This window comes from Aythya marila, assembly GCF_965140915.1.
Source record: "Aythya marila genome assembly, chromosome: 3".
NCBI classification, from domain to species: Eukaryota; Metazoa; Chordata; class Aves; order Anseriformes; family Anatidae; genus Aythya; species Aythya marila.
In genome coordinates, this window is record NC_139044.1 from 17,430,271 (window position 1) to 17,454,116 (window position 23,846).

General features: G+C 47.1%; 1 protein-coding gene across 1 annotated transcript in view; it reads right to left on the reverse strand.

The window, feature by feature from the left end:
* Window positions 1-23,846, reverse strand: part of GALNT14 (polypeptide N-acetylgalactosaminyltransferase 14) — a 66,959-nt gene that overhangs the window by 13,165 nt on the left and 29,948 nt on the right. The window contains exons 3-9 of the mRNA XM_082757180.1: window positions 16,877-16,975; window positions 11,255-11,322; window positions 9,452-9,517; window positions 7,632-7,753; window positions 4,545-4,632; window positions 3,778-3,862; window positions 2,898-3,001 (exon numbers count right to left, since the gene is read on the reverse strand). Coding sequence (XP_082613306.1) covers window positions 2,898-3,001; window positions 3,778-3,862; window positions 4,545-4,632; window positions 7,632-7,753; window positions 9,452-9,517; window positions 11,255-11,322; window positions 16,877-16,975 — 632 coding nt within the window. The remainder of the gene's footprint in view (window positions 1-2,897; window positions 3,002-3,777; window positions 3,863-4,544; window positions 4,633-7,631; window positions 7,754-9,451; window positions 9,518-11,254; window positions 11,323-16,876; window positions 16,976-23,846) is intronic.

Below are 23,846 nucleotides of genomic sequence, written 5' to 3' on the forward strand. Positions count from 1 at the left end.
ATTACCTCTCATTTCATCCTCTGCCACATTAAACCAGGGTAAATCAATTACTAGAGGGGCACAACTCCTGTCAAAGTGCATTTCAAAACTTCTTGTGATCTGTTTAAAGTTCACACACTTGAAACCTGTCTATAGCATGGCAGACCCTATCACACTGGTGAGTGAGACACTAAGTCCCTTTACACGCAGTCCTGCTCACAGCACAGAACCACCCATGCAGCTTTTTAATCATTTCTGCACTGGCCACTTTAGAGCTGTTTCCCTACAAGGGGCTGCCAAGTTCACCAAGAGAGGCCATGAGCTCTGCTTTTTGATGATGGCAGCAGTCATTATCTTTATGAAACTTTATGAACCTTTCTGTCCCCTCGAGCAGGACAACACGCCTGCAGCACAATCCACAATTGACACCAGGGCTCCTGGCAGGGAGCTGGATGAAATCACCAGCTCTGAGGTGGCACAGGCAGGGAGAGCAGCTGCTCTAAGGGGTCTGTCTGGTCCCAGCAGCTGTGAAGATATGAATCTGCAGCTGTATCATCAGACAGTCATGTTTAGACAGAACCAGCATGGAGAAGAAATTAAATAAAAAGGAAAGGCTTCTGCAGCTCTGCGCATCCTGTTTTATGATCTCTTGGCAGCATAGATCTGTATGTCTCTACTCCAAAACCACCAATTCCCTTTCACTGCTCCATCACATTTAACCACAAGAGTCAGGCAGAAGGACACCCATTGTCTTTACCAGCTTGTGCCCCATGCACCGGCAGCAGGGGCCAGAGAAGGCTGGGGTGGGAAAGTATGGCAGAGAGGAGAAGCATTTCTTTCCAGAATCCCCTTTCCTTCTTCCCTTGCTGTGCTTACAGGCAAAAGCTGCCACAGCCCCATCACTTCTCTAAGTGCTGGGTATGACCAGCATGGATATTGCTTTGTACTTTCCTCTCTGCTGGTATTTCTGCTCGGGCAGGGAGAGAAGCTGTGACAAGCTACAACTGATCAGCACCTGATCCTAAGGAAGAGGTGAGCTGGGGTGATTTCCATGTGTTGTGAGCTGGTGCTTGGAGGCAGGGGATGCTAAGGAGCCTGAGCTCCCTGTGTCAGACATCACGCTCCCTGCAGGTCCTGCTCCAGCCCCAGCAGAGGCAATTAAAGCACAGGTTTCAGCAGGCAAGGCTGACCTGTCCATAGGAGCACACAAGCAAGGTCTCCAGACAGAGCTAAACACATCAGGAGGAAGAGAACCCAAGCGCCAAAGGCACAGCATGGGGCCAGCTGACTACAAGGGATGTCTCCTTGTTGGTGGCCTTTTGCAAGCCACCCCAGGAGAGACAGGAGCGGTGTGAGCATGCTGATCAACCTGGCCTCTTGCTGATAGCTCTTCTTACATGCAGGCAGCTCTTCTTGCTTTAGATCCAGTGCTGCTGTTCAATTTCTCTCTGTTCTGTCAGAGACCTTTCAAGAAGCTTTTATGAAATAGAGTGGTGCAGCATCTCCCTGTGCGCTCAGCCAAGCCTGGCCTCCAGCCTCCACAGAGCAGTCTAGGGCAAGGAACCACTTCTGAGAAGGTGTCAGATCTGGGAGGGTTTGAGACAGAGATGCCTGGAGGGTCTCCATAGGATTGAGATGCCTGCAGGGCAGGCTGCTCTGGGCCTATTCATGTCTCAGGAGCAGCCTGTGCTGGCTGCTGTTAGAGAGCAACAAGCGGAGATGGACAGGGGGTCAGAGGCACCATGTCTTCATTTCTAGTTGCCTTCTTACATGCTTTCTTTGGGCCCTTGGCTCAGCAGAGGAGGCGGGAAGGCTGCAGAGCCTGCTTGGTTTCCTCAGTGGAGCAGATGCTTTGGGTCAGACTGGTGGCTAGACACCCACCACAAAGGGAAAGCATGAGGGAGAGCAATCCAACTGAGCAATGAGATACAAATAAATAAAGCATGCTGGAGGAAAAAGGAGTGTGAAGCAAACAACAGTGCCAGGCAGTGGATGGGTTACTGCAAAGTGGCAGCATCTGTTCCTTTGGATGGCTGACAGCACTGCTATGTGTTAAGAAACAAGATTTTGCCTTCCTTGCTAGCCACAGTCCCCAGAGGTACAAACTATTAGAGCCAGATTTGGATCTGCCTCCCTGCCATCAAGTTTCACCTCCTCCTTTCAGAGGCAGTCTATTGCTCTGACGTGCAGCATCACTGCAGCTTCAGAGAGAATAGCCCGGCCTGATCCAGCTCTGCTTGACTCAGGGGACAAGGGACAGACTGCTACCTCTTTCATCTGCCCCATCAAGTTTGCGTGCAGAAGCATTCCTAATGCCCATCTGCCCTGTGATAACAGGCACAGGTGACTTAATTTAGGTAGACAATCTTTATCCTACACCCGATGTTGTGGGGGAGAGCCTGACAGCCCTCAGCTGACCAGTAACAGAGGATAAGAAGCCCTGATACCTTGCCATCAGTCTGCAACATGCCAATGGAGCTACTGATGCAGGTACTCTGCAAATTCAGGAGGGCATTGAAGCCTCAATTCATGGCTTTGAAGCGTTATCATTAGACATCAGACATCATGCCTTTGCTTTATCCTTGAGAAAAAATAAGATGAGGAAGGAGCAGGACGGTATGTGTGGTGTGCTCTCATCCGTTGGTAACACTAAAGATGAAAACTCTGCTGCTCAGGGCATTCCCCTACAGAACACCAAAGTAGCGTGGAAGGCAGGGGGTCCTAAGCACCAGCCACTGCTCAATTCCCACCTGTCATGGCTGCAGAACTCTTACTCACCTGAGACTGCAAGTTGTGAACGTAACTGAGGGAAACTGCAGAGCGCTTGAAGCCAAGTGCAAATTGGCATCGTATCCACCTGGCACGACTCAGGAAAAAAACACAACACCGCAAAGGTACAAGGAAGAAGGGTGACTCACCGAAGTTCTCCCCACCCCAGATGTCCATGGCGTTATCGTACTTCCCCAGGTGGTTGAACCAGGCTTTGTTGATCACAAACAGCCCCCCGGCAATGATGGGCGTCCTGCAGGGTTGGGGAGGTAAGAGGGGACACGCTCTCATTCAAATACTGCTGCAGCACCTGCTTGTGCAGAAGAAACTCCTCCCTTCACCACTTCTTCCATCATCGGGACATTATCCATGTATCTCTCTCTTACCAAACAAGGACAACATGTCTCAAAAAGCATCTAAACCTTTCTTTCTGCTGCCTCGGTATTTTGCTGTCAATCATAAATTGCCTGGCACTTAATGACTGGCTAATGCACCCGTCAGCATAACTCCTACAAGCCCAAAGTTCACAGCCCTGATTGTAGGCTTCAGCATCGAAAATGCACTTAACGCTTGGGGGTTATTCGCATGATGGTACTCACACAGGCTTTTTTTTGCCTGGAGCCAGCCTATTAAGAGCACCATTCTGTGGAGGAGGAGAGGGCAGAGCCAACACAGACAGGCTTTTTAAAAGTGATCACTAGCTGTGTGATCTTTATTTCAAAATAGGGCTATTTTTCATTCCTTGAGTTAGGTAAGAAAAGCTGCACTGAGGTGGCACTTGTGGGAGGGGAGGGCAGACCCAGAGGACAGCCAGTGAAAGCTCTTGTTAACGCCAGCATCCTCAGGACAAGCAGTGCTTTGCTCTCCTGTAAGCTTCCTGGGACCCTGAGCACCCCAGCACTGGGCCTCCTCCATGCCATCCATCCCAGCACCTCATGGCTTGGGATACAGGCACCAGGGCTCAGCTTGAGACAAGCTGCCTGTTCTGCCCCATGTTCCTTAGGTGCCTCTTTTCCCCTCCAGACTTACTTAATGGGTTTGGTAGGATCAAGTCGTTTGGCTTTCTGCTCTGGGGAAAGCTGCTCCCATTTGAAATGAAGGCTCCAATCAAAACCTAAAACCAAAGTAGAGAAGTACCATGGGGAAATAAGAAATGGGTATGGATTGGGAGGAAATGTAATCCCTCAGGCTACAGAATCTATGTTGGATGAAATATCTTCTCCACTTTTAAATGACTCAGGCCAATGGAGATAAAACTCTTGGGAGACTAGTCAAATGACTAATGCATTTCATACTGCATATGAAAGAGAAACAGCACATCGCATTACCATTGCAAAGCCAAGCACTCCAAAAACAGAGAAAGTCAGAATTAAAGCTGCAGACGAAACCTTGCCCTTGTAAGGTTTCCTTGTCTTCCCCACGTGCACACAGATACACTCTCATGGATACTGCACGCTACAAATGGCACAGGCACACTAATAAACTCTAGAGTTGCGTGCACTATTTGATGTCTGGACATCCCCAGTCTCCTCAGCAGCCGGGCTTTCAGTGCTGCAAAGGGTGGCTTTGACACAACCCTATATCCTAATTGGTTGCTTTTCCCATTGTAGCAAACACCAGTCCTCACGCCACACTTGTCTATCTCTAAGCCAGCCTTAAAAGAGCCCAGGGAGCACTAAGGAGTGCTAATGCCCTTTTTGCAAGGCAGCTGGAGCCAGCAGTGCAGTGCGGAAACACTAGCACCTTGGGCTGGTACACACTCACACTAGAGGATGGGGCCCATGGTGTTCACTCACCACCTCTGAGGTCCGAGGAAGCCGCCACATAGGCAAAAGTGTCCAAGTTGATGATGTCAATGACGGGGCTGACCACCCGGGTTGGATCCTGGCAAGCAGAAACAGAATGACCCATGACTCCAGCTCACACCATTCAGCAACTGACCAAGGGATGGCTCAAACTCCTGGATCCATCAAGCAGGGGGAACTTCCATGTTGTTTGTGCTTCTCATGGACAAGTGCCCATCGCTGTCTCCTCCTCTGCTGTCACATCAGTTCAGCTTGGGAATTAGCAGGAGCAGCACCAAAGGGCAGAGGAGGCCAGGGACATGCCACCAAGAGAGGCAGGACAGGCGAACACCTGGGTGAAGGACTGTGCACTGCTGGACCAAACTTGCTCCCCCTCCTGACTCTTGGTTTACCCACAGACTCCCCCCTCCTCGGACTAGGTGTGTGCTCAGTGCCCAACTTGGCAACAAAACCTCAGCTGGATGCAAACCTCTGTCTGCCTTCTACATATTCATCAGGGTATTCCCCTTTCACCTCCCTTAAATGCATTTAATAGAATTTCAAAACTCAAACAACAAATAGGCATTTGAAATGACAGAGTGAAAACACGGCTGGTTAAGTAGTGCCACCACATTTTCAATACACTAATTAGGGGGTACAGTTATAGATTAGCCAAAGGTGTGAAAGGGTTAAAACAAAAAGAGCCAAGTTGTTTTAAATAGTTGGTGGTGATTTGATTAACATCTTGTTATGGGCAAAGGGATTATACAAACAATTATGAACAAAAACAGGAGGAATAGACTCTGACAGCTTTTGCTGGTCTCTTATCTCCCTTTTCCTTTTCAAAAATCCCAAACTCCAATTATAGCTCAAACTTCAAGATTTCACCCTCGCCAGATGAAATCTTTTTTCACAGGCATGAGGAGAAAAGCATCTGAGAGCACACAGTCTTCCTCTCCCACTCTGAAATGGTTTTGTTTCAGAAATTCCTCCTAACAAGAAAGTACTTGAGAGCAGCTAGAGGAAGCAGCAACCGAATGCCACAAGCTGTGCTGCTGAGTTGGACGAGAGCTCAGGTTTTCCAAATAAGCATTACAAAACTTTGGTATTTCTGTAATTTTCTGGTGAGTCAGGAACCTCATCACGGCTCTACGCAAGTCAAACAACCCACTAAAACAGCAAGGCCTGCTGTACCCATGCACTGCGTCCAGAAACTCCACCCCAGTGAGGAGCCACTCGTAGGCAACAGCGATGAGATCTTCAAGGCATTTGGTGATGCCCTCTCCAGCCACGTGCCAACACAGATCCTGGTGCCAAAGGGTGGTCCCCACCCCAGTGAGGACACTCTCTCCATCTTGCTGGTTCCTGACCAACACACATCTCAGCCAAAAAAAAAAAACCATTTTAGCTGCCCCCCCTACTCCAGGACAGCACCAAATTGTGTGGGGCTGGAAGTGGGAGGTCATCATCCACTGCTTCATCCCACCAGCATTAGCAAATGCAATTTTGGGGGCAAGCTCATTGATTCATGACATAAAACCACCGTACACTCAATTAGAGTTTTAGAATGTTATTCAGTCAAAATGTGACATTAATGGCTTTCGATATATTTGTTCCCTAAGTAAAAACAGCATGTGCCCACACACTCACAAACATATTTTTGCAAAATAGGCACCACTGCTGTGGCTCCTTTGGACGTGCACCATCCTGGGCACAGCTCCATGGACCCGCACAGTGGGCACACACCTCTCCATCACCCTACCTTTTCATTCTCTCTCGGTCTCTTTCTCTCTCTCTCGCACAGCCTGAAGGTGGCAGCAGTAACATTTCTTACAGCTCATTGATCAAAATGTTAACCCCGACAGAAAGGATAGGTACAGTGGGGCTGGGCAGGAGGAAACTAAGCACCTGCTGCCCCCATCCTGCTGCATTTGCAAGCAGTTAAACATCAAACGAGCAGGACTAAAAGGAAGCAAAGTGCATTTTCAGAAACACTTCCTGAGCTGCCTCTCAGATCCACGATGCCATCACTGCTGCCACAACGCATCAAAACTTCCGTAGGGATTCTGCACGTGGCGTCCACATTCAGCCACCCCACAGGCATTGAATGTGGGGCACATTCCCAGAGCTGTCAGCAAGCAGCTCTGCCTGCTTTCGAGTGGGGTTTCACAACTCACATTCTCGTAATTCCACAGGAGCTGCAACTGATAACACAGAAATACCACTTTTATTACATTATTATTTAAAGGCAGCACCATGGGCCAACCTTCAGGCCAAGGCTGGGACCCCTCCGGTGCTCTGGGTGCCAGCAGCACCAACTCCCATTGCCCACCAAGAGGTCCTAACCTGGTGCTGCCTAGGTTTTTCCAGAACCCAATGCCTTGGCTTCTTTCCTTGCTTTACCTCTTTGCTCCTCAGCTGCCCCTATTTCAACATAATTCACCAGTTCTAAAATTAGTGAGTAACAAATACCAGCAGTCAGAAGCAAAAGGTGGAGCAGCAGTGGGGGAATGAGGTAGAGCAAAGGGAACGTGCATCCACACCGGGCACCCTCTGCCATCCCCCCAGGTCACCAGCACAGGACTCCTGCTAACTCAAGTGACAAGGCGCTGCTGAGAGCCTCCGTGCACATGTCAGGCCAGCATTTACACCAGTGAAAGGTGAGTGTCATTGTCTGCTCTGAAATCAGCAGAATTTAAATCCTATTAAATCAATTTATTAGTGGTTAATTTGCATGAAATTAAATTCGGCCCCTATTCAAGGAGGCATCACTTCTTTAAATCATCGGCACTGAGCATTTTATATAAGCCTAATTAAAAAGTCTGCTGGAGCACTGCCCGGTTATTCCCCTTTCAATGCTCAACTCACGCTTGCCAAGTTACAGCCCTACTGCCCCAGGAGACACTTTGTCCCACTGGACCACACTCTCTCCCACTTGCCTGCTGGGTGGAAGACCTGAAAAAGACACTTTGCACCCCAAAAGATCATCGCTTTCTTATGCAGATGCCTGCGTGTGGTTGGTCACCCAACGGTGGTGAAGGCTGTTGGGACAAAAGAGGGGATGAACATCAGCAGCACATCCCCTAAGGGAGCACTCACCTCTTTAATCCGCTGCAGAAGTGGAAGCAGCCAGTCCTTATTCACCTCACAGTGACTGTCTAGGAAGGTCAGGACTCCTGCTTGTGCCACATCTGCCCCTTGGATTCGGGACCGGATCAGACCTGCTCCGGGAAACACCCCATCAGCTGCCACCCAGGTGTCTCGGTAATGTCCCCCTGCAGCTTTTCAGGGGCTCCTTGCACACCCCATGGTCTTTGACCGACCTAAATCCCATTCAGATAAAACATGGTTCAGGTTCATCACCTCCTTCCCAGCACTGCAAGCCATGCCAACTGTTTTCCAAGGTCACCAAAGCAAATAAATGGCTCTACCTAGATTAATGATTTATGGCACCTCTGACAACCCTTGATTTGTGTGGTTATTTCCTCTGTTACCTTCTGTGGCAAAAACAGGACTCAAAATGCTTACTTTGCAGGTAATACATCGAACATAGATGCAACATGTTAGATGCTAGCAGCATTCACAATGCCCCCAGAAGACAGAAGGGAACCTAAACACGTTTCACCTGCCCACCACCACATATGCCTGCATGGGGTGAAGCTAGTTCCCCAGTAAGACCATGGCTTCCAGTGCCCCCAGTCCCCAAATGGAATCCCAACAGCTCTTAGCAGAGAGTTGAAGTTGGAAGCATTTGGGGCCAGAGTTACACCTTTCTTGGCCTGCCGGCTTGGGAACTGCTGACCTGCAGCTCAACAGGAACATATTTTCTACCAAGCAAAGGCAGTCAGGTCTCCAGGTGCTAAGAGCCTGCTTGGCTCATAAGGGCCCTGGAGGTAAATGTAGGGTTCTTAGGAGCTGGGGAGGGACTGCTACAGGAGTTGGAGAGAGAAAAATGAACAAAGACTGAGGTCATAGGAAATTGATTATTGTCCCATGGACTTCAGCAAGATCACTGCTCCTAAAGATGTTCTGTGGGAAACCATCGATTTATACAAGAGTCAACTGGCTTTCCATCACTCCGGCCTGCGTCCAATTCTCAAGTGAACTGCAATGTAAGGAGGCAGTCCACTGGACACACAGGAGGATACACAGGATGCTCAAGGGAAGAAGAATGAAGAAGAAACAGAGGTAATGCAAGATAGCAGCAAATACAAAGAGATATAAGGGTGGCAAGGAGCACGCCATGCAGAAGGAGAGCCATCATGCAGAAGGAGGTCACTGACTTTCATATCAAAATTTCCTAAAGTGCTGTCTCCCCAGCCCAACACACACCCTGATGCATGACTTCGTTTTTCAGTATGGGAAAACTTTTTCTGGTTTTGTTTGCCTAATACTGCAAAGCAGGACTTGAAAATACCCATTCAGACTATAGGGCTGAATGGGAAAATGTCTTAAAAGTTTGCAAGCAGTAGCCCAATAGGGTGTGTGTATATATATATATATATATATATATATAAACCCCTCTTAATCTTTAAAATATAATTAATTGCATTAAAAAAAAAAAATCTGAGTAGCAGCAAGAGCAATTCTCATTCCTTTCATTAGAGCAAACATATTTAAAAAGAAAACCTAAGGCTTTATTTTGCCCATTCTAATTTTACGGCTTATAAACTACAGCTGAGCTGCCTTGGCTGTATTAATAGACCCAACTTTTGGGGGGAGAGAGGGTAGAATCCACTTAAGTTCCCAGTCCTCTATCACATCCCCCTTTATCTGTACTTTACCAGTGCTTTACTTATCGGTGCACTCCACCCATAGGAACCACTGGCCCCCTCCCTGCCACCCACTCCATCACTCTCACACCTCCCAAAATTCATGTTCCCCACCACCCATATGGGCCCAGGGCACCTGGCTCTTACCTTCACGCTGTCTGTTCCGCAGGCATTTCACCTTGGGCAGCTTCGCCAACAAGCGGCAGTCGTCAGCTTTGGAAGCACAGAGGAAATCCATGTCACCTGGCAGCACTCAGGCAGACACAGAAATAGTCCAGGGAAAAATTTGCAGTGGGGAGGAGACCCTGCTGTGGGGTGACCGGTTAGGTGGTGCACGGTGGTCTTAGCCCTCAGCTTATCAGGACAGACAGAGCAGCAGTTATCACAAAAGTGGTGTAAACCCAGGGCATTTACACCAGGGATAGTTGAATTGCACTATAAAGTCAGTGCTGAAGAGTTCTGTTCTTTTGCACATTAATGCAAATGACAATTTGGGGTAACTGCAGAGCATCATAAGCCTGTGGTGGGGCAGGAGGCTCCTGAGGTGACCTGCATCAACGCTCCCAGCCTGACTTTCCCTCAGCAAGCAGGAGGAGGACAGAGCACAAGCTGAGCTGGATTCATTGGTGCTGGATGCATTGGCAAGTACATCCAGCACAGCCCCTTTTCCTCCATATGCCTATCCTGCCACCTCTGCAGCCTTAAGTGCATGCTCCTCTGCCCCGATCCCCCCTTTCAGTCCCTGCCTGCACATGCTCCTCTGAACATATTCATCCTGGTTCAGCTATCTTTGCTTATAAACACATCATCATTCAGTATTTCCCCACAACTTATATGTGGAGCTGAGGTTATCTGTGTGCACCAGAGGAGTAAAGGTGGCAGAAGTTTGCTACATATACATGATGGAAAGTTGCTGGGAATAGCAGGAACCTGTGAGCTTGTGCCATCTGTGTGCAGAACAACTGCATCCCACTGAATAAAAGGTCAAAAAGTTGGGCTCGATGATCCTTGTGGGTCCCCTCCAACTCAGGATACTCTAAGGGGCTGACAGATGTGAGAAGAGACACCACTGGGACTGAGATAAAAGCACCAATTGCTTGGAGTGCGTTGCAGGGAAAAGCTGACCATATGTTTACACCATATTATGCAAATGTATGTATTTTATGTAAATGTATGCAGAATATATTCCAGGAGGCTCAGACTATCACAAGAAAGAAGAAGGGGCCAGATGTAAGACAGCTGAGAACTGCTGATTTTGAGCAGCCAAGAGTTCCCAGACTTGCCTCGCCTGGCCTCCAGTGCACTGGAGTGGCTCTGAAGCTCACTGCAATCACTGCAACTCCCTTTCCTGGTTTTGGTGACTCCCAATGCAGGCAGCAATGCCAGAGAGACATGCTGTGAAATCTGTCCCTAACATCCTCCAAGGCAGTGCCTATTTACAATATCCAAGAGCAAGGTGTATATATACTTTTTTCCTTAAAAAAAAAAAAAAAAAAAAAAAAAAATCTGGCTTGTTTTTCACATTTCCTAGTAAATATCTACATTTTGCAGCTCCTTGAAACATGAGTGCCATGGACCACTCGGTCTAGGTGTAGTTTTTTATTCTTTTTATGCCTAAGACAATTTTTGAGCACTTACTCTCTGCACCCGTGTCTTCTACTAGCTCATTGTGCCAGGTAAGATCTTTAGCTGGGGACAACCAGGGACATTCCCTGAGAGCCCTCAGGGCTTCAGCTATGGACTTCTGCTGAAGATTGGACCTATTGATTTCACTTGAGTCATCCTATCAACCAGGAGAAAGTGGCAGGAGGATGTGGGCTGTGTCACATACAGTGCTGTAGATGATGCATTTCAGAAATTGGCAACTGATGCAGGAATTCCTATTCCACTCCTGTTTACATTTGTGGAAACCAATGAGTGCTTCTGGTTAACACAGAAAGGATCACTTACGATCATCACTGAAGTCATCCACCAGTATGATTTCATGGACGAGGTGCACTGGGGTGCGGTTCAGCACACTAAAGAACAAAGAGAAAATCTGTGACAGTGCTTGACCAACTCAACAACCCAGCAAACAGGGTTAGAAAAGCCTGGGAACCAATCACTGCAAAAGCACAACCAGACTTGTATTTCCACGAGAGAAGACCAAGAAACCAGTCCCCCCACCCCATATCCAGCAGTGGCCAGGTATCAGCTCTCTGCAGCCTGACCCAAGAGCTGAGCACCTGATATTCTCGGGAAAGAGGCGAGATTCACCCTTACCACGTTTGTGAGCAAAAGCAGAGCAGCCCATAAAGCCTGGAGGAAGAGGCTTCAGCAATCTGTACGGTGCACAAAGTTTCCTTTCCATCACCCTTCCACCTCTCCTGGGGCTAATGACATGGTGTCCGCTGCCAGCGGGGCCAACACAGAGAAAATTACTCAGCTAAAACCCATCATTACAAAGCTCACAGCTGTGGCAGGACGACTGTTTTTATCAGTGAGCTGATTGTGCTTCCAGGGCTGCAGAGAGGATAAGAGCAGGTTGTAGCCTGCCTATTTGATAAAATAAAGAGGCTGGATGACGTGGTCCACAGCTCCCCCCAGGGGTACAGCCACCGGGAAATGTGGCTGAAAGCTACAGTCTCCTCTTAATTACAACACCAATGTGGTCCTCTGTATTATTGAAGCAGCTGGACCTGTTCTTTCCCTCTTTCACACAGCACAGAGGTCAGCAGAACCACATGTAGATATGGATAATCCTGCCCCACCAGAGGGTCAAGGCTGACTTCTTGAAGCAGAACCCTCAGGGCTTGGCTCAGCTGTCCTGGTGCTGTCCCCTCACAGCTTCTCATGCACCCCCAGCCTCCTCACTGGCAGGGCATTGTGAGAAGCTGATAAGTCCTTGGCTTAGCTCAGCAAGAACTAAAACATCAGTGAGTTACCAACATTATTTTTCTCCTAAATCCAAAACACAGCACCATATCAGCCACTATCAAGAAAATTAACCCTATCTCAGATGAAACCAAGATGATATCCACCTCCTATTCCAACACATTTTCATCATGCTCTGTCGTAACAGTCCTTCAGGGCAGGAGAGATAGTGTGTGGTATTGGATTGTTGCATGCTGAAGCCAGCTCTGGTTTCGTCACTGCTTTATTTGTCCAGTCCTATCACTGCTGCATTTTGCTTGGTTTCATAAAGTTTCCTTCTTCATTAGTTTGGATGACTTTTACTGTAAGACCACTGATATAGCAGTGATGGCATACAGCACTGTATAGGTATACCGATACAGGAATTGCCACCATAAAATTCAGTTCACGGGCTATTCTCACCCCAAATCAAATCCCCTTGAGATACACATCAGATTTCCCCATCCTTCTAAATTACCCATCAAGTGCACCCAGGTCCTTGACAGCAGATTTTAGGAGGAAATTATCCCCTCAAAGGGTGATGATGAACTGGAAAGGTTGCCCAGACAGGTTGTAGATGCCCCATCCCTGGAGTTGTTCAAGGCCAGGTTGGACGAGGCCCTGGGCAGCCTGCTCTAGTGGAAGGTGTCCCTGCCCATGGCAGGGTTGGAACTGAATCTTCAAGATCCCTTCCAACCTAAGCCATTCTGTGATTCTACAACCCCTAAAATGCAGAAAATGTTTTCAGCATGTTTACAGCATTTCTGACACTCTCTGACAGAAGGTCAGCATTTTTCAGTCATCACCTGGAATACTAGTTGCATTGCAGAAGTGACTTGTGGGCATTGATCCTCAGGAACCCATTAATTCTCTCCATTGCAATGTACTGAGATTTGTTAGGGGAAAAATTAGGAGTGCAAAGAAGCAAGAGCACAAAGGGGAGAGAGCTCAAGAGAGTGCGAAGGGGGAGGTTAAGAAAGAAAAAAGGAGAGGGGGACAGAAAGAGAGAGAAGGAGAGAAAGAGAGAGATGAATCCTTTGGGAGTATAATAGAGGATTGCAGGGGCCAAGGGTCCCAATTATCAGGATCAGAATGAGAGCAAGAATTAAAAATGCTCACCAAAATCAACTGCTTCAACAACCCAGAATGCCTAATTATGTAGAAAGTGAGACATCACACCAAGAATAATCATAATGAGCTTTGATTACACTGTGGCTTTTGCATTTCATTCGTTCAAATACCCACCGTGCTTTTTGAAATTCAAGAGTTCTCTTACGTTAACATCAAAAGGTAAAAGTGCTTATGGGGCTGTATACTTAGTAACCATGAGAGATGATTAGCAAAATAAAAAAGTCCAAGGCTTAAGCAAAAAAAAAAAAAAAAAGTCAGCCCAAAGTGCTAATTATAGAGTTTCTGAGCAACACCTGGCTTGTTTTTGCTCCTTTAATCAGACTCGTTTCAGCTATGACACAGGCCCTACACAATGCCAACATGTTGCCAGGAGGTGCGTGGCTTTGTTATCTCCTTGTCTCAGGAGGGCCAGGATAGAGGCAAGGCGGCTGCACGTGGATAAGGAGCAAGGTGCTGGTGGCGCAGGACATCATTCCTTTTTCTTTCAAGTGCTGGGAAAATGAGAGGTGTGGTATTCTACCTGCTAATTAAGGATCCGAATATTTGATGCAGTGCTCACAGTCCTCGCATAAGGACTTTTGCCAAAGTATGTGCACTGGTTTACCAGTATAAGGGAAATAATTAAGCCTCCCTATTCCTGCTCTGTGGCCTCCAGTTGCAAATCGGAGCAATAAATAGATGAAGAAATAGATTTGCTCAGCAGAGGAAATGGGACTGTAACCTGTGGAGGGGTGCCACCACATTTCTCGGCAATGTTTGCAGCTGATGGGGTTCAGTTCTTCCACTGCCACTCAGTGGGAGGTCAGTGTGCTGGAGGCTCAGCATTTCCCTCAGAGGGGAACAACAGGACTGTGGAAAGATACAAGGGGGAAAGAGAGAGAAGGAGAAAAGGAAATTTCATTCATTATTCCACACAGCCCGCTAGTTTTTCTCAGTAGTTTGAATGACACACGCTACTCATCAACAAAATGCTGCAGATGTTTGCAGTGTGACTTGTGTGAGGGTTACCTCAGAGGCCACATACCAGTGTCCCTGCCTCATGAGGCAGAGCACCTGCACGCTTACCAAGAGCCAAGGACAACTGCAGAGCCTGCAGCTCCATCTAAGCACACGGTGAGCTTTCAGGCTCTCAAGCCTGGAACAGCAACATCCCTTCTGCTCAGTTTCTCTTTACACATGGTCCCGTGAGAAGTGCTCCCTTAGCAGGACTGGTGCCCCGTCTCCCTTTGGTTTAGACAAGCCCAGCAATCTCCCTTTGCACCATTTCTTGCTCCTGCAACTAAGGTTAATAGACAGTATTCATTCTGCAGCAAGGTTGGAAAATGTAACTTGCTGAGGAAATCAGATTTGTAACCCAAAATTCTTCTACTGGCCACAGACAAACCACCTCTCTGTTTCTCAGCCCATCCACCTCCTGCCCGGGTTATACTACGAATGCACCACGCTCTGCCCATGGAGACGTACCGATGAGACAGGGGTAGGTGAGGGCCTCTTTAATTGCTGCTGTGCTCAGAGTGTTTTGAGATACCTGGTCATGAGCTGCTCCAAAAGGCACAAAATAGCGTCAGGAGGACACTGTTTTTACTGGCCAATGGACAATGATCCGTGTTATTACAGCCACCGTGGGATGGAGTTATCTGGAAGACCTCATTAAACAAAGCATTTGCTTCTGGCAGATCAGTCAGAAGGCACAGCAACTTAATGCACAGAGGCTGAAGAGGCAGATGAACTCCCAACCGGGTTCAAACAGACAGGGAGATGGCACTGCAAGTACAACCATGGCCAGAGAGGAGCAGGGCAGGAGCCACATCACCAGCAAGACTTGCCACCAAGGGCTGGTGGCCCTAGGGTTGGTGGGGTCAAAGCAGACCTCTGAGTGCTGCAACCAGGAGGAAAACATCAAACCCTGCTCCTGGGAGATCCCATCCAAACCATGGGAACCAGAAGAAGTAGGATCATATCCTAGAGGCTAGATCAGGGGAGTGTAGGATGGCAGCCATGGGAGAGGCAGGGGGATCCAGGAATAAGGTCTAACATCTTCCATGTGGCAGCATCACTCCTGACCATATCTGTCAGAACAGTCAGGTGCCAAGATATAGGGAGAGACATGACTAAAGTCTGTCTGTGCTTCACACATTATAAATGCTCTAGAGGACTGTTCTTAGCTTTGCCTCACCACCCTTGTTACAGTGATTTTTGGAAGATGACAACCCCATGCAGGGCACCATAAAGGTAAAAGAGAAGGTCCAGTGTGAAGGAGCTGGTACACAGCACAAAGTGTCAGTGTTATTCCCACCCAAAATCCGCATACCCTAGGACAGAGAAAGCAGTGATAGATAATTAAGCGTGAAGTGAATGAGATGGGATTGGGCAGGGAACCATAAAGCAAAGCAGGAATTCAATTTCAGGACTGTCTAACTCGCTTGTGGCACTGGGTGTGCTCACCTGAGGAAGGATGCTGTCTCTGGAGGAGCATTGATTGAGGATGTGATGGCAAACAGGGCACAGCTGAAGCCTCCCCCTTGCCTAGGCAACCCAGTCTGACCAGTGCAGATGATGGCAGGGGCTCCCTGGGAATGTCATTGTTTAACTGACAACTGTCCTGCAGGCTGGATTGCTTTTGCATTGAACCCAGCTAACTTTCCTCCCCAAGGGGAAAGAAGAGCTGCCCCTGGGCATCTATGGAAGCTTGAATTCTATGGCCTGACTTGCTGCTAGCAAAGCCTTCACTACATGTGCACGAAACACACCTGCAAAACATTTATTACTGGCAGACAGCAGAGCACACATCAGCTTTCAATACAGGAAGCCAGCAGCCAAGACCTGGAGACAGGTCTCAAACAGGTCTCTTTGAAACCTCCCAAAGGTATGGTAAACTTCATTAAATCTTCCCACAAGAGAACTCTCATCAAAGCATACAGCAGGATTAAATGCTGATTTTAAAAATGTGTGGTGAAAGTGAAGTCTTTATTCTATCCACTACAGCAAAACCAGACAAGAACACACTGACAAATGAAAGAATGGCCACATGCCCAAAGCACTCCAAAGCCAGAAGAGCAAAGAAACTATCACTGAAAATCTCATCTGCATGCGCTCCATTACAGCTTCTCAATTAGCAAGCCTTTCTGGCATTTGATATGTCACTGGAGAAGCTCAAGCAGCAATACCAGAGCAGACATCTGCAAAATGACAGACCTCTCTAGACACCGGGGACAACACAGAGCCGAGCACGGGGACTCGGCTGAATTTAAAAGCTGTTACCCCAGGCTGTGTGTAATCTCTTGCCTTTACCCCAAGAGTGCCCACTGCTAGACCCTGCAAAGAGAGCACAGCTACTTGCTTCCTGAGCATCTCACCGTAAAACCTGCTTCTCAGAGACCAGATTGCACTCTAATTTCTCCTGATAATTGTTTCAGATCATAGCTGGTTGGTCCAGTCACTTTACTGTAGTGAGTGCAAACACATTCTGACTTTATTCACAAAAACCTCAAGTCTGCTCACCCTTTCTAAAAGCATTTACCAATATGCTCCAACAGACAGGGAGCTCACCTCCGAATGGTCCTCAGCAGGGTAGACCTGGCCTCATTGTGGAAGGTGATGATGATGCTGGTTGGCGGCAGATCCTGATGATAGCGCAGGGTCAAACACCTGGGGAGAGAAAGAGGAGAAGGACATTCAGGTGCTGAAATTCAAGGTGGGAGCAGAGGTTAACACAAGCATTAACACAAGCCATTAATACCATTTTAAAAATAATAATTCTGCATCTGCATGAATCTCTTTTGAAGGAGTCCAGACTTGCGTAAAGCAAGTCACTGAGGTTTAAAGCAGAAAAAAAAGTCATTATTAGGAAGGAATGAGAAAGGAGCCACTCAGCTTGCAACCCTTCTCTAACCATTGCTTCCCATCTGGCATGCTCTTGGGGGGCCATCAGGCTCCAACACTCACAGGCAGTGGGAACACATCCTTTGTGCAAAAGATGAGGCTTTCTTGCAGAAGTTCAGCTGCAACCAGACCCTATCTCAGTGGTTTCGTGAGCTTCACAGGGACTGGTGTTGTATCAAAAGTATTGGGTTATCATGATAAGTTTTTGCCCTCAAATTGAACCAGACATTTTGTAGATATGCACTCCATCAGGACAGAAATAAATGCTCATAATAGTTTATTGTCATATTTGATTTATGCCAAGTACAGAATTGTGAAACTACAAACAGCACAGAGATAACAACTTAGAAAAAAAAAAAAAAAAAAAAAAAAAAAAAAAAAAAACAGAGACCTCCAAAATCTTTTCTTTTTTCTTTCCTGAATGCAAGTTTGCAGCTTTAATTTCCAGCATTCCTAGACACACATGCAGACTGGTCCAAGAGCTGTCAAAACTTGACAACTGAAGCTTTCCAACCTGGAGGTTTTGGCTTGTCTTCCTAGGTCACTGTCAGCCTTAAGATGACGTACCACTGGCAGGAGTGTGCCCCACACACAGCCAAATTAGGTCTCCATCACTGCAGTTGTGCTTGTTCAACAGGTTATATAATTCCAAAAATAATAATAAAAAAGACATCTTGGGTGAGACAAAATATCTGCAAGCTCACCCTAAATCAGCTGTTGTCAGTAGCACACTTCAGCTGAATTTTGCCAACCCAACCTCATGAGACCCAAACTGCTGCCACCACACGCAGCATGTGGCTTGCTGCACACAGGCTCAACTCTCCCGTGCTTTGCAGAGCTGCGGTGACAAGACTAGGACAATTGCTCTCCCTGCACTACTTGTAGACAATTATCTGCCAGCTGTTCCAGGCTGGGTTTTTCCACCCACTTCCAACACAGCACTGGGTGGTGGGAGTCTGTGTAGCTAGTAACAGAAGGTATTTCAGGGAAAGAATGAAGGAAGGTGGAAAATACTAAGTCATTGATATGTTACTATGAGAGTTAAGCAGCTAATAATGCCACGGTGTATGCATGATGTATCAGCCACCCGGGGGAGTGCTGCAGATATTGCATGCAATGAAGGCTCCTTGTAGGTTACAATATCTTGTCTTTAAAACTCCAGATTTGTACACATTACATTATCCTAATTAGACAACATGCGTGCAGGCAACACTGAAACTTGCTATACAAACCCATCCAAAGCTCTACAACCCACTTCTAACTTCTGTTTAATAAGGCTTGTAACTTCCCAACGACGGGATGGATGGCTGAGCTGCCACTACTGAGTGCAGTAGTGCAGCAAGCACTGCTACTTAGACCCAACCAAACCCCCATCAACACCTAGACTTGGTATTTCCTCCAGTTGGCCCCCTTCCCCCCCACCCACAATTTAACAGCAGCTACACATCCTGGCTCCTGAGAAGGCAAATTTCAGTTTAAGTTGTTGACTTCGAGTGGTTTTTGGCTCTCGCTTAGGTAATAAAAACCACAGCTTGGAAAAGCATTAAATCCAGCATGTCCAGAATTATTTTGTGTGACAATTACATCTGGGGTAATTTCAATTTAATACCTCACTGCAAGTGAAAATTGCAGTATGCAGCCCTAAAATTGCTGTAATAATGAAGATAAACCTGCTACGAGCTGCCTGTGCCACCTCAGGCTGTCACTAGATAAATGTTTTGTGCTGCTTATGGTATTTCATAGGTCACCCAATTGCCAACAACAACCAAAAAAAAAAAAAGCAGAACACCCACAACATTTTCAGGATACCAATGAAAGAAAGCTTGAAGGATATATTTTTTTCAGGTTGTTTCTAAAAATACACAGAAAAATAAAATATATATTATTAGCACCAGCTCAGAACAGCTGGCACCCATGAGGCTGGGGGCTGAAGGCTCCCACTCCAACCACCCCAGAGACAGTGCCCAGCTGGAGAGACAGTCAGTATTTCCTCCTAAAAGCCAAGAAGTCAAGTTTTCACTTAACGGTAAGTTTCACTTTTCTGTTTGAAGGTTATTTCCCATTCAGATTTCCCATTCAAATTCCCAATCTTTGGCAGTGCTAGAGCTGAGGGCTCCTCAGCACGTCACAGACATTCAAAGACCTCATTTTGAAGACGTTTTTCTTATGTTGTTTTAATCCTTGTGCTCCTGGTCAGAGACCATGCTATTATGCCCCCATCTGAAATGGGATGTGTTCACACCACTGCTGAAGGACAAACCTACGAGCACTTTAGCTTCCAGGTGACTTTCCTGGACACTGGTCACCTCTCCAAGCTTGCCATGCCACCTGAGAGATGTGTGCAATAGTCACAGCAGCACAACACCCATGAGCTGAGCAGTACGGACTCAGACGCTGTGCCAGGAGCAGAGAAGAAATTGGTAGAAAAAAGGTAAACACATACAAGTTCCTTTTAGGTCACAGAAAAAGTAAACTAAATTAATTACACAGATCTCAAAGCAACCTCAAGGGAGAGTTAATATTAACATCAAAGTTCCCAACTTGTATCCGCACGGGAAAAAGAGGGCTTGGCAGCCTGGTGCATGCCTCCAGAAGGGTTCAGGCAGTCAAAAGGGTTCTGCCTGCATGACCAGCACTCAGACTGCCACCAGGGCAGGCACTGCCCATGGGAACTGGAGTCAAATCAATGGCAGGTTGACCCATAAGGAGATTTTTCTCCATAGCTTCTGGATATTCAAACACTGCTATATTTAGGTGGTGCACAATTAGTATTTCCTCTCATTTGCTGCCTCTCTTCCCTTTCCTTTTTTTCCTTCCCTTCCTCTCCTTTCTCTCTTTTTCCTGCGAGATAGGTAACTAAAAAAAAAAAAAATCATCAAAAAGCTAAATTTGAAGAAAGGGGGAAAGGCAATAAGGAAAAAAAAAGTAGCTTTCTGTGCACATGATGTACTGCTTGCCTGTGAAACGCCAGACTGACAAGATGATGCATTTATAATATATAAGAAATTACCTGGATTTTTGTATTTGGGGAAAAAGGGAGGGGAAAAAAGCTACTTAGCAACTACTGCAATGGAAGGAGAGAATAGCATGGCTGCATTTGAAACCAAGTTAAACCAGAAAACCAGACCATAGGTCTTGATTTTCAAAGCAGCTCATGAATAATTCAGACTTGTAGGGCCCTCCACAATGATTTCAGGTCTGTCTTGGTTCTTGACTCCCTCCTGCCTGTCATGGTTTAACCTGGCAGGCAGCTAAACCACACATAGCCCTTCGTGCGCACCCCCTCCCAGTGCCGTGGGATGGGGGAGAATATCGAAAAAAAGAAAGAAAAATAAACACACAAAAAAAACAACACCACAGTAACAACAAAAAGAGTAAACAAAGCAAGTGTTGCACAACACAATTATTGCTCTCCATATGCTGACTAATGGCCAGCCACTCTCCAAGCAATGGCACACTTCCCCCTCCCAGCCAACACCCCCCAGTTGTATTGTTCAGCATGACACCATAAGGGGTGGAATATCCCTTTGGCCAGTTTGGATCAGCTGTCCTGCTCCTGTCCCCTCCCAGCTTCTTGGACACCCCCAGCCTCCTCACTGGCAAGGCAGCATGAGAAGCTGAAAAGTCCTTGATTTAGCGTAAGCACTGCTCAGCAACAGCTAAAATATAGCTGTGTTATCAACATTATTCTCATCCTAAATCCAAAACAGGGCACTATATCAACTAGGAAAAAAATAATTCTATACCAGCTGAAACTAGGATACCACCCTTCCTTTCTCAGAATTGAGACAAAAAGAAAAAAAGGAACTAATATATGTGAAAAAATAAAACCAGAATAAATAAATAAATAAATAAATAAATAACTTCATTTTCAGTAGAATCTTAAACAGTGACCAAATTTCTGATGTCAGTCTACTGGGACATCAAAGGATTTCACCTGTTGAAAACAAAAGCAAGATCTGTTACCTTGCACCTTCCTGGAAAGACAGCAATCTTTTTTCTAAATTTTCTAAATTTACTAAAGAACTTTACAAGCCAGGATAACCTCAAGTTACATTTAAGACTATCTTCATTGATGTAAAGATTCCTTAGGGAGAACACTTTCCAACCACAGCTTCCTGGCACCACACAGCAAACCAAACCAGAAAAGGTCTCCATTCTCAACACACCTCCTTAGTCAGATCTGGAGAAGTCCAAACCCACCTCAATGCAGTGATAGCTCAGAAACACTTCAGTGTGCAGGTTCCTGCAGAGCTTCCTGTGATGGGGTAACTGGCTGGTTAGATGAGGGGCAAGCAGTGGATGTTGTCTGCCTTGACTTCAGCAAGGCTTTTGACACCATCTCCCGTAACATCCTCACAGGCAAGCTCAGGGAGCACGGCCTAGATGAGTGGGCAGTGAGGTGCATTGAGAATGGGCTGGGTGGCAGGACTCGGACGGTTGTGCTCAGTGGTGCAGTCTAGTTGGAGGCCTGAAGCTAGCAGTGTCCCCCAGGGGTCAGTACTGGGTCCAGTGGTGTTCAATTTACTCATCAGTGACCTGGACGATGGAGCAGAGTGCACCCTCAGCAAGTTTGCTGCAAACACAAAGCTGGGAGCAGTGGCTGATACCCCAGCAGGCTGTGCCCTCCTCTCTCCTCAGCTCTGGAGAGGCCACACCTGGAGTATTGTGTCCGGTTCTGGGCTCTCCAGTACAAGAGGGACATGGGGCTACTGGAACAAGTCCAGAGGAGGGCTACGAAGATGATTTTGGGACTGAAGCACCTGTCGTATGAGGACAGACTGAGAATATGGGGCCTGTTTAGCCTGGAAAAGAGAAGACTCAGGGGAGACCTCATCAATGTGTACAAATATCTGAAGGGAGGGTGTCAAGAGGATGGAGCCGGTCTCTTTTCAGTTGTGCCCTGTGACAGGACGGGAGGCAAGGGGCACAAACTGAGGCACAGGAGGTTCCAGCTCAATATGAGTGGGCACTTCCATGCTGTGAAGGTGACAGAGCACTGGCACAGGTTGCCCAGAGAGGCTGTGGAATCTCCTTCTCTGGAGATATCCAAGACCCACCGGGATATCATCCTGCACAATGTGCTCTGGGTGATCCTGCTCGGCAGACAGGTTGGACTGCGTGACCTTCAGAAGTCCCTACCAACCTCAGCCATTCCATGGTTCTGTAAATTACTTACAGGAAGTTACCAAAGTAATCAATGGCACATAATAGCTGTAAGACAAGCAGTCAATACCTTTTGGTGGCCAAAGGCCAAAGGATGCTCTAGCAGAGAGTGATCAATGGCACCTGAGAGCACCAAAGCACTTGGTGATGAAGCAATACCCATCTTCTGAAATCACCAGTGAGCCCTGGTGTGGTTTACAGCCTGCTTTCTCTCCCCTTTAAGAATATATGATCCTCTCTGTGCATCACAAGGAAGAAGGTACCTGGAGGTCAAAGAGGAGACTGGGCACCTCCACAGATGGTTAGCCATCAGCACACCTGGGACACCTCAAGAAAATGTGTGTGTTTTGAAACCCATCAGCTGGGACTCACCAGAGGCCACAACTGCTCCCCATGAACTGAGAGAACCACCCCCCCCCACTACCTCCTGCCCTAAAAAAGCCCCCAATCCTCCCCTTCTCTGGCGCAGCAGCCACTCCAGCTGTGCAATGCTTTCCTGCCAAAGGCTCCTACAGATGCCGGTGATCTCACAGCAGTGCTTCTGCTCCACTACGTCATTTGTTCCCTAGAAGTTCAGCACATACTTTGATATTTGAAATCACTTTTAAATACAGTCTGTCATTTTTAGATGACTAAGAGTGTCAAAAAAACATTCAAGATCTAAATGAAAGCTTTTCCTTTGCAGGATGAGAAAAACTGATCACTTAGGCCTTATACTTTCCTGTATTTTTACTTGTAGATTCACTAAGAGCTTTGCTTTTGGTTTATCCTGGAATTGCTAACTCCTGTTTTTATTTTTTATTAAAGAAAAAAAGAACCAAAATATGGTTATTCAATCAACCCTGCCAAGCTCTGTCCATCAGTATAGTCCCCAAATTCAGCCCCCACCACTTTGGCACTGCCAACACAGGCATGACCCAGGCAAGGTGAGCTGAACGATTCCACCAGCCCCCATGCTGCCTCCCTGTCAAGCCTCAGCATCTTGAGCAAAAAGCAGCAGCACCCGTGCCCAGATGCTGCTCACCTTGAAATGCAGAAATTCAAGGCACGGTGACTGGCAGGTCACGGTCTTTTATTAAATCCTCAGCTGTCTTCATCTTCCTGCCACCCACCTTCCTCCTCGCATTATGACCCACAAAGATCACTGCACGGCAGGCAGATTCCTGGGGATGAACTTTTATCTCTGGGTTAACGTGTCACAGAAGTGGAGCTAATTAACTGGGCTCTGTTGGTGAAAAAGGTTAATATTTTCTCATATCTCATGCTTGGAGAAATAATTAGCCTTGGCACTCCTGGCTCTTCTGTTTCCTGAGAGCCAAAGTGAAAGAGAAGAGGCTGAAGAGACACGTGGCACTGGTGGATAGATGGCCACCACTCCAAATTTGGGCTGACAACACTTCTAAACAGCAATTGCTTTTTAATGATAACTTGCAGCAGAACATTAATAGGGGGAAAACTCTGCTTGCACTGC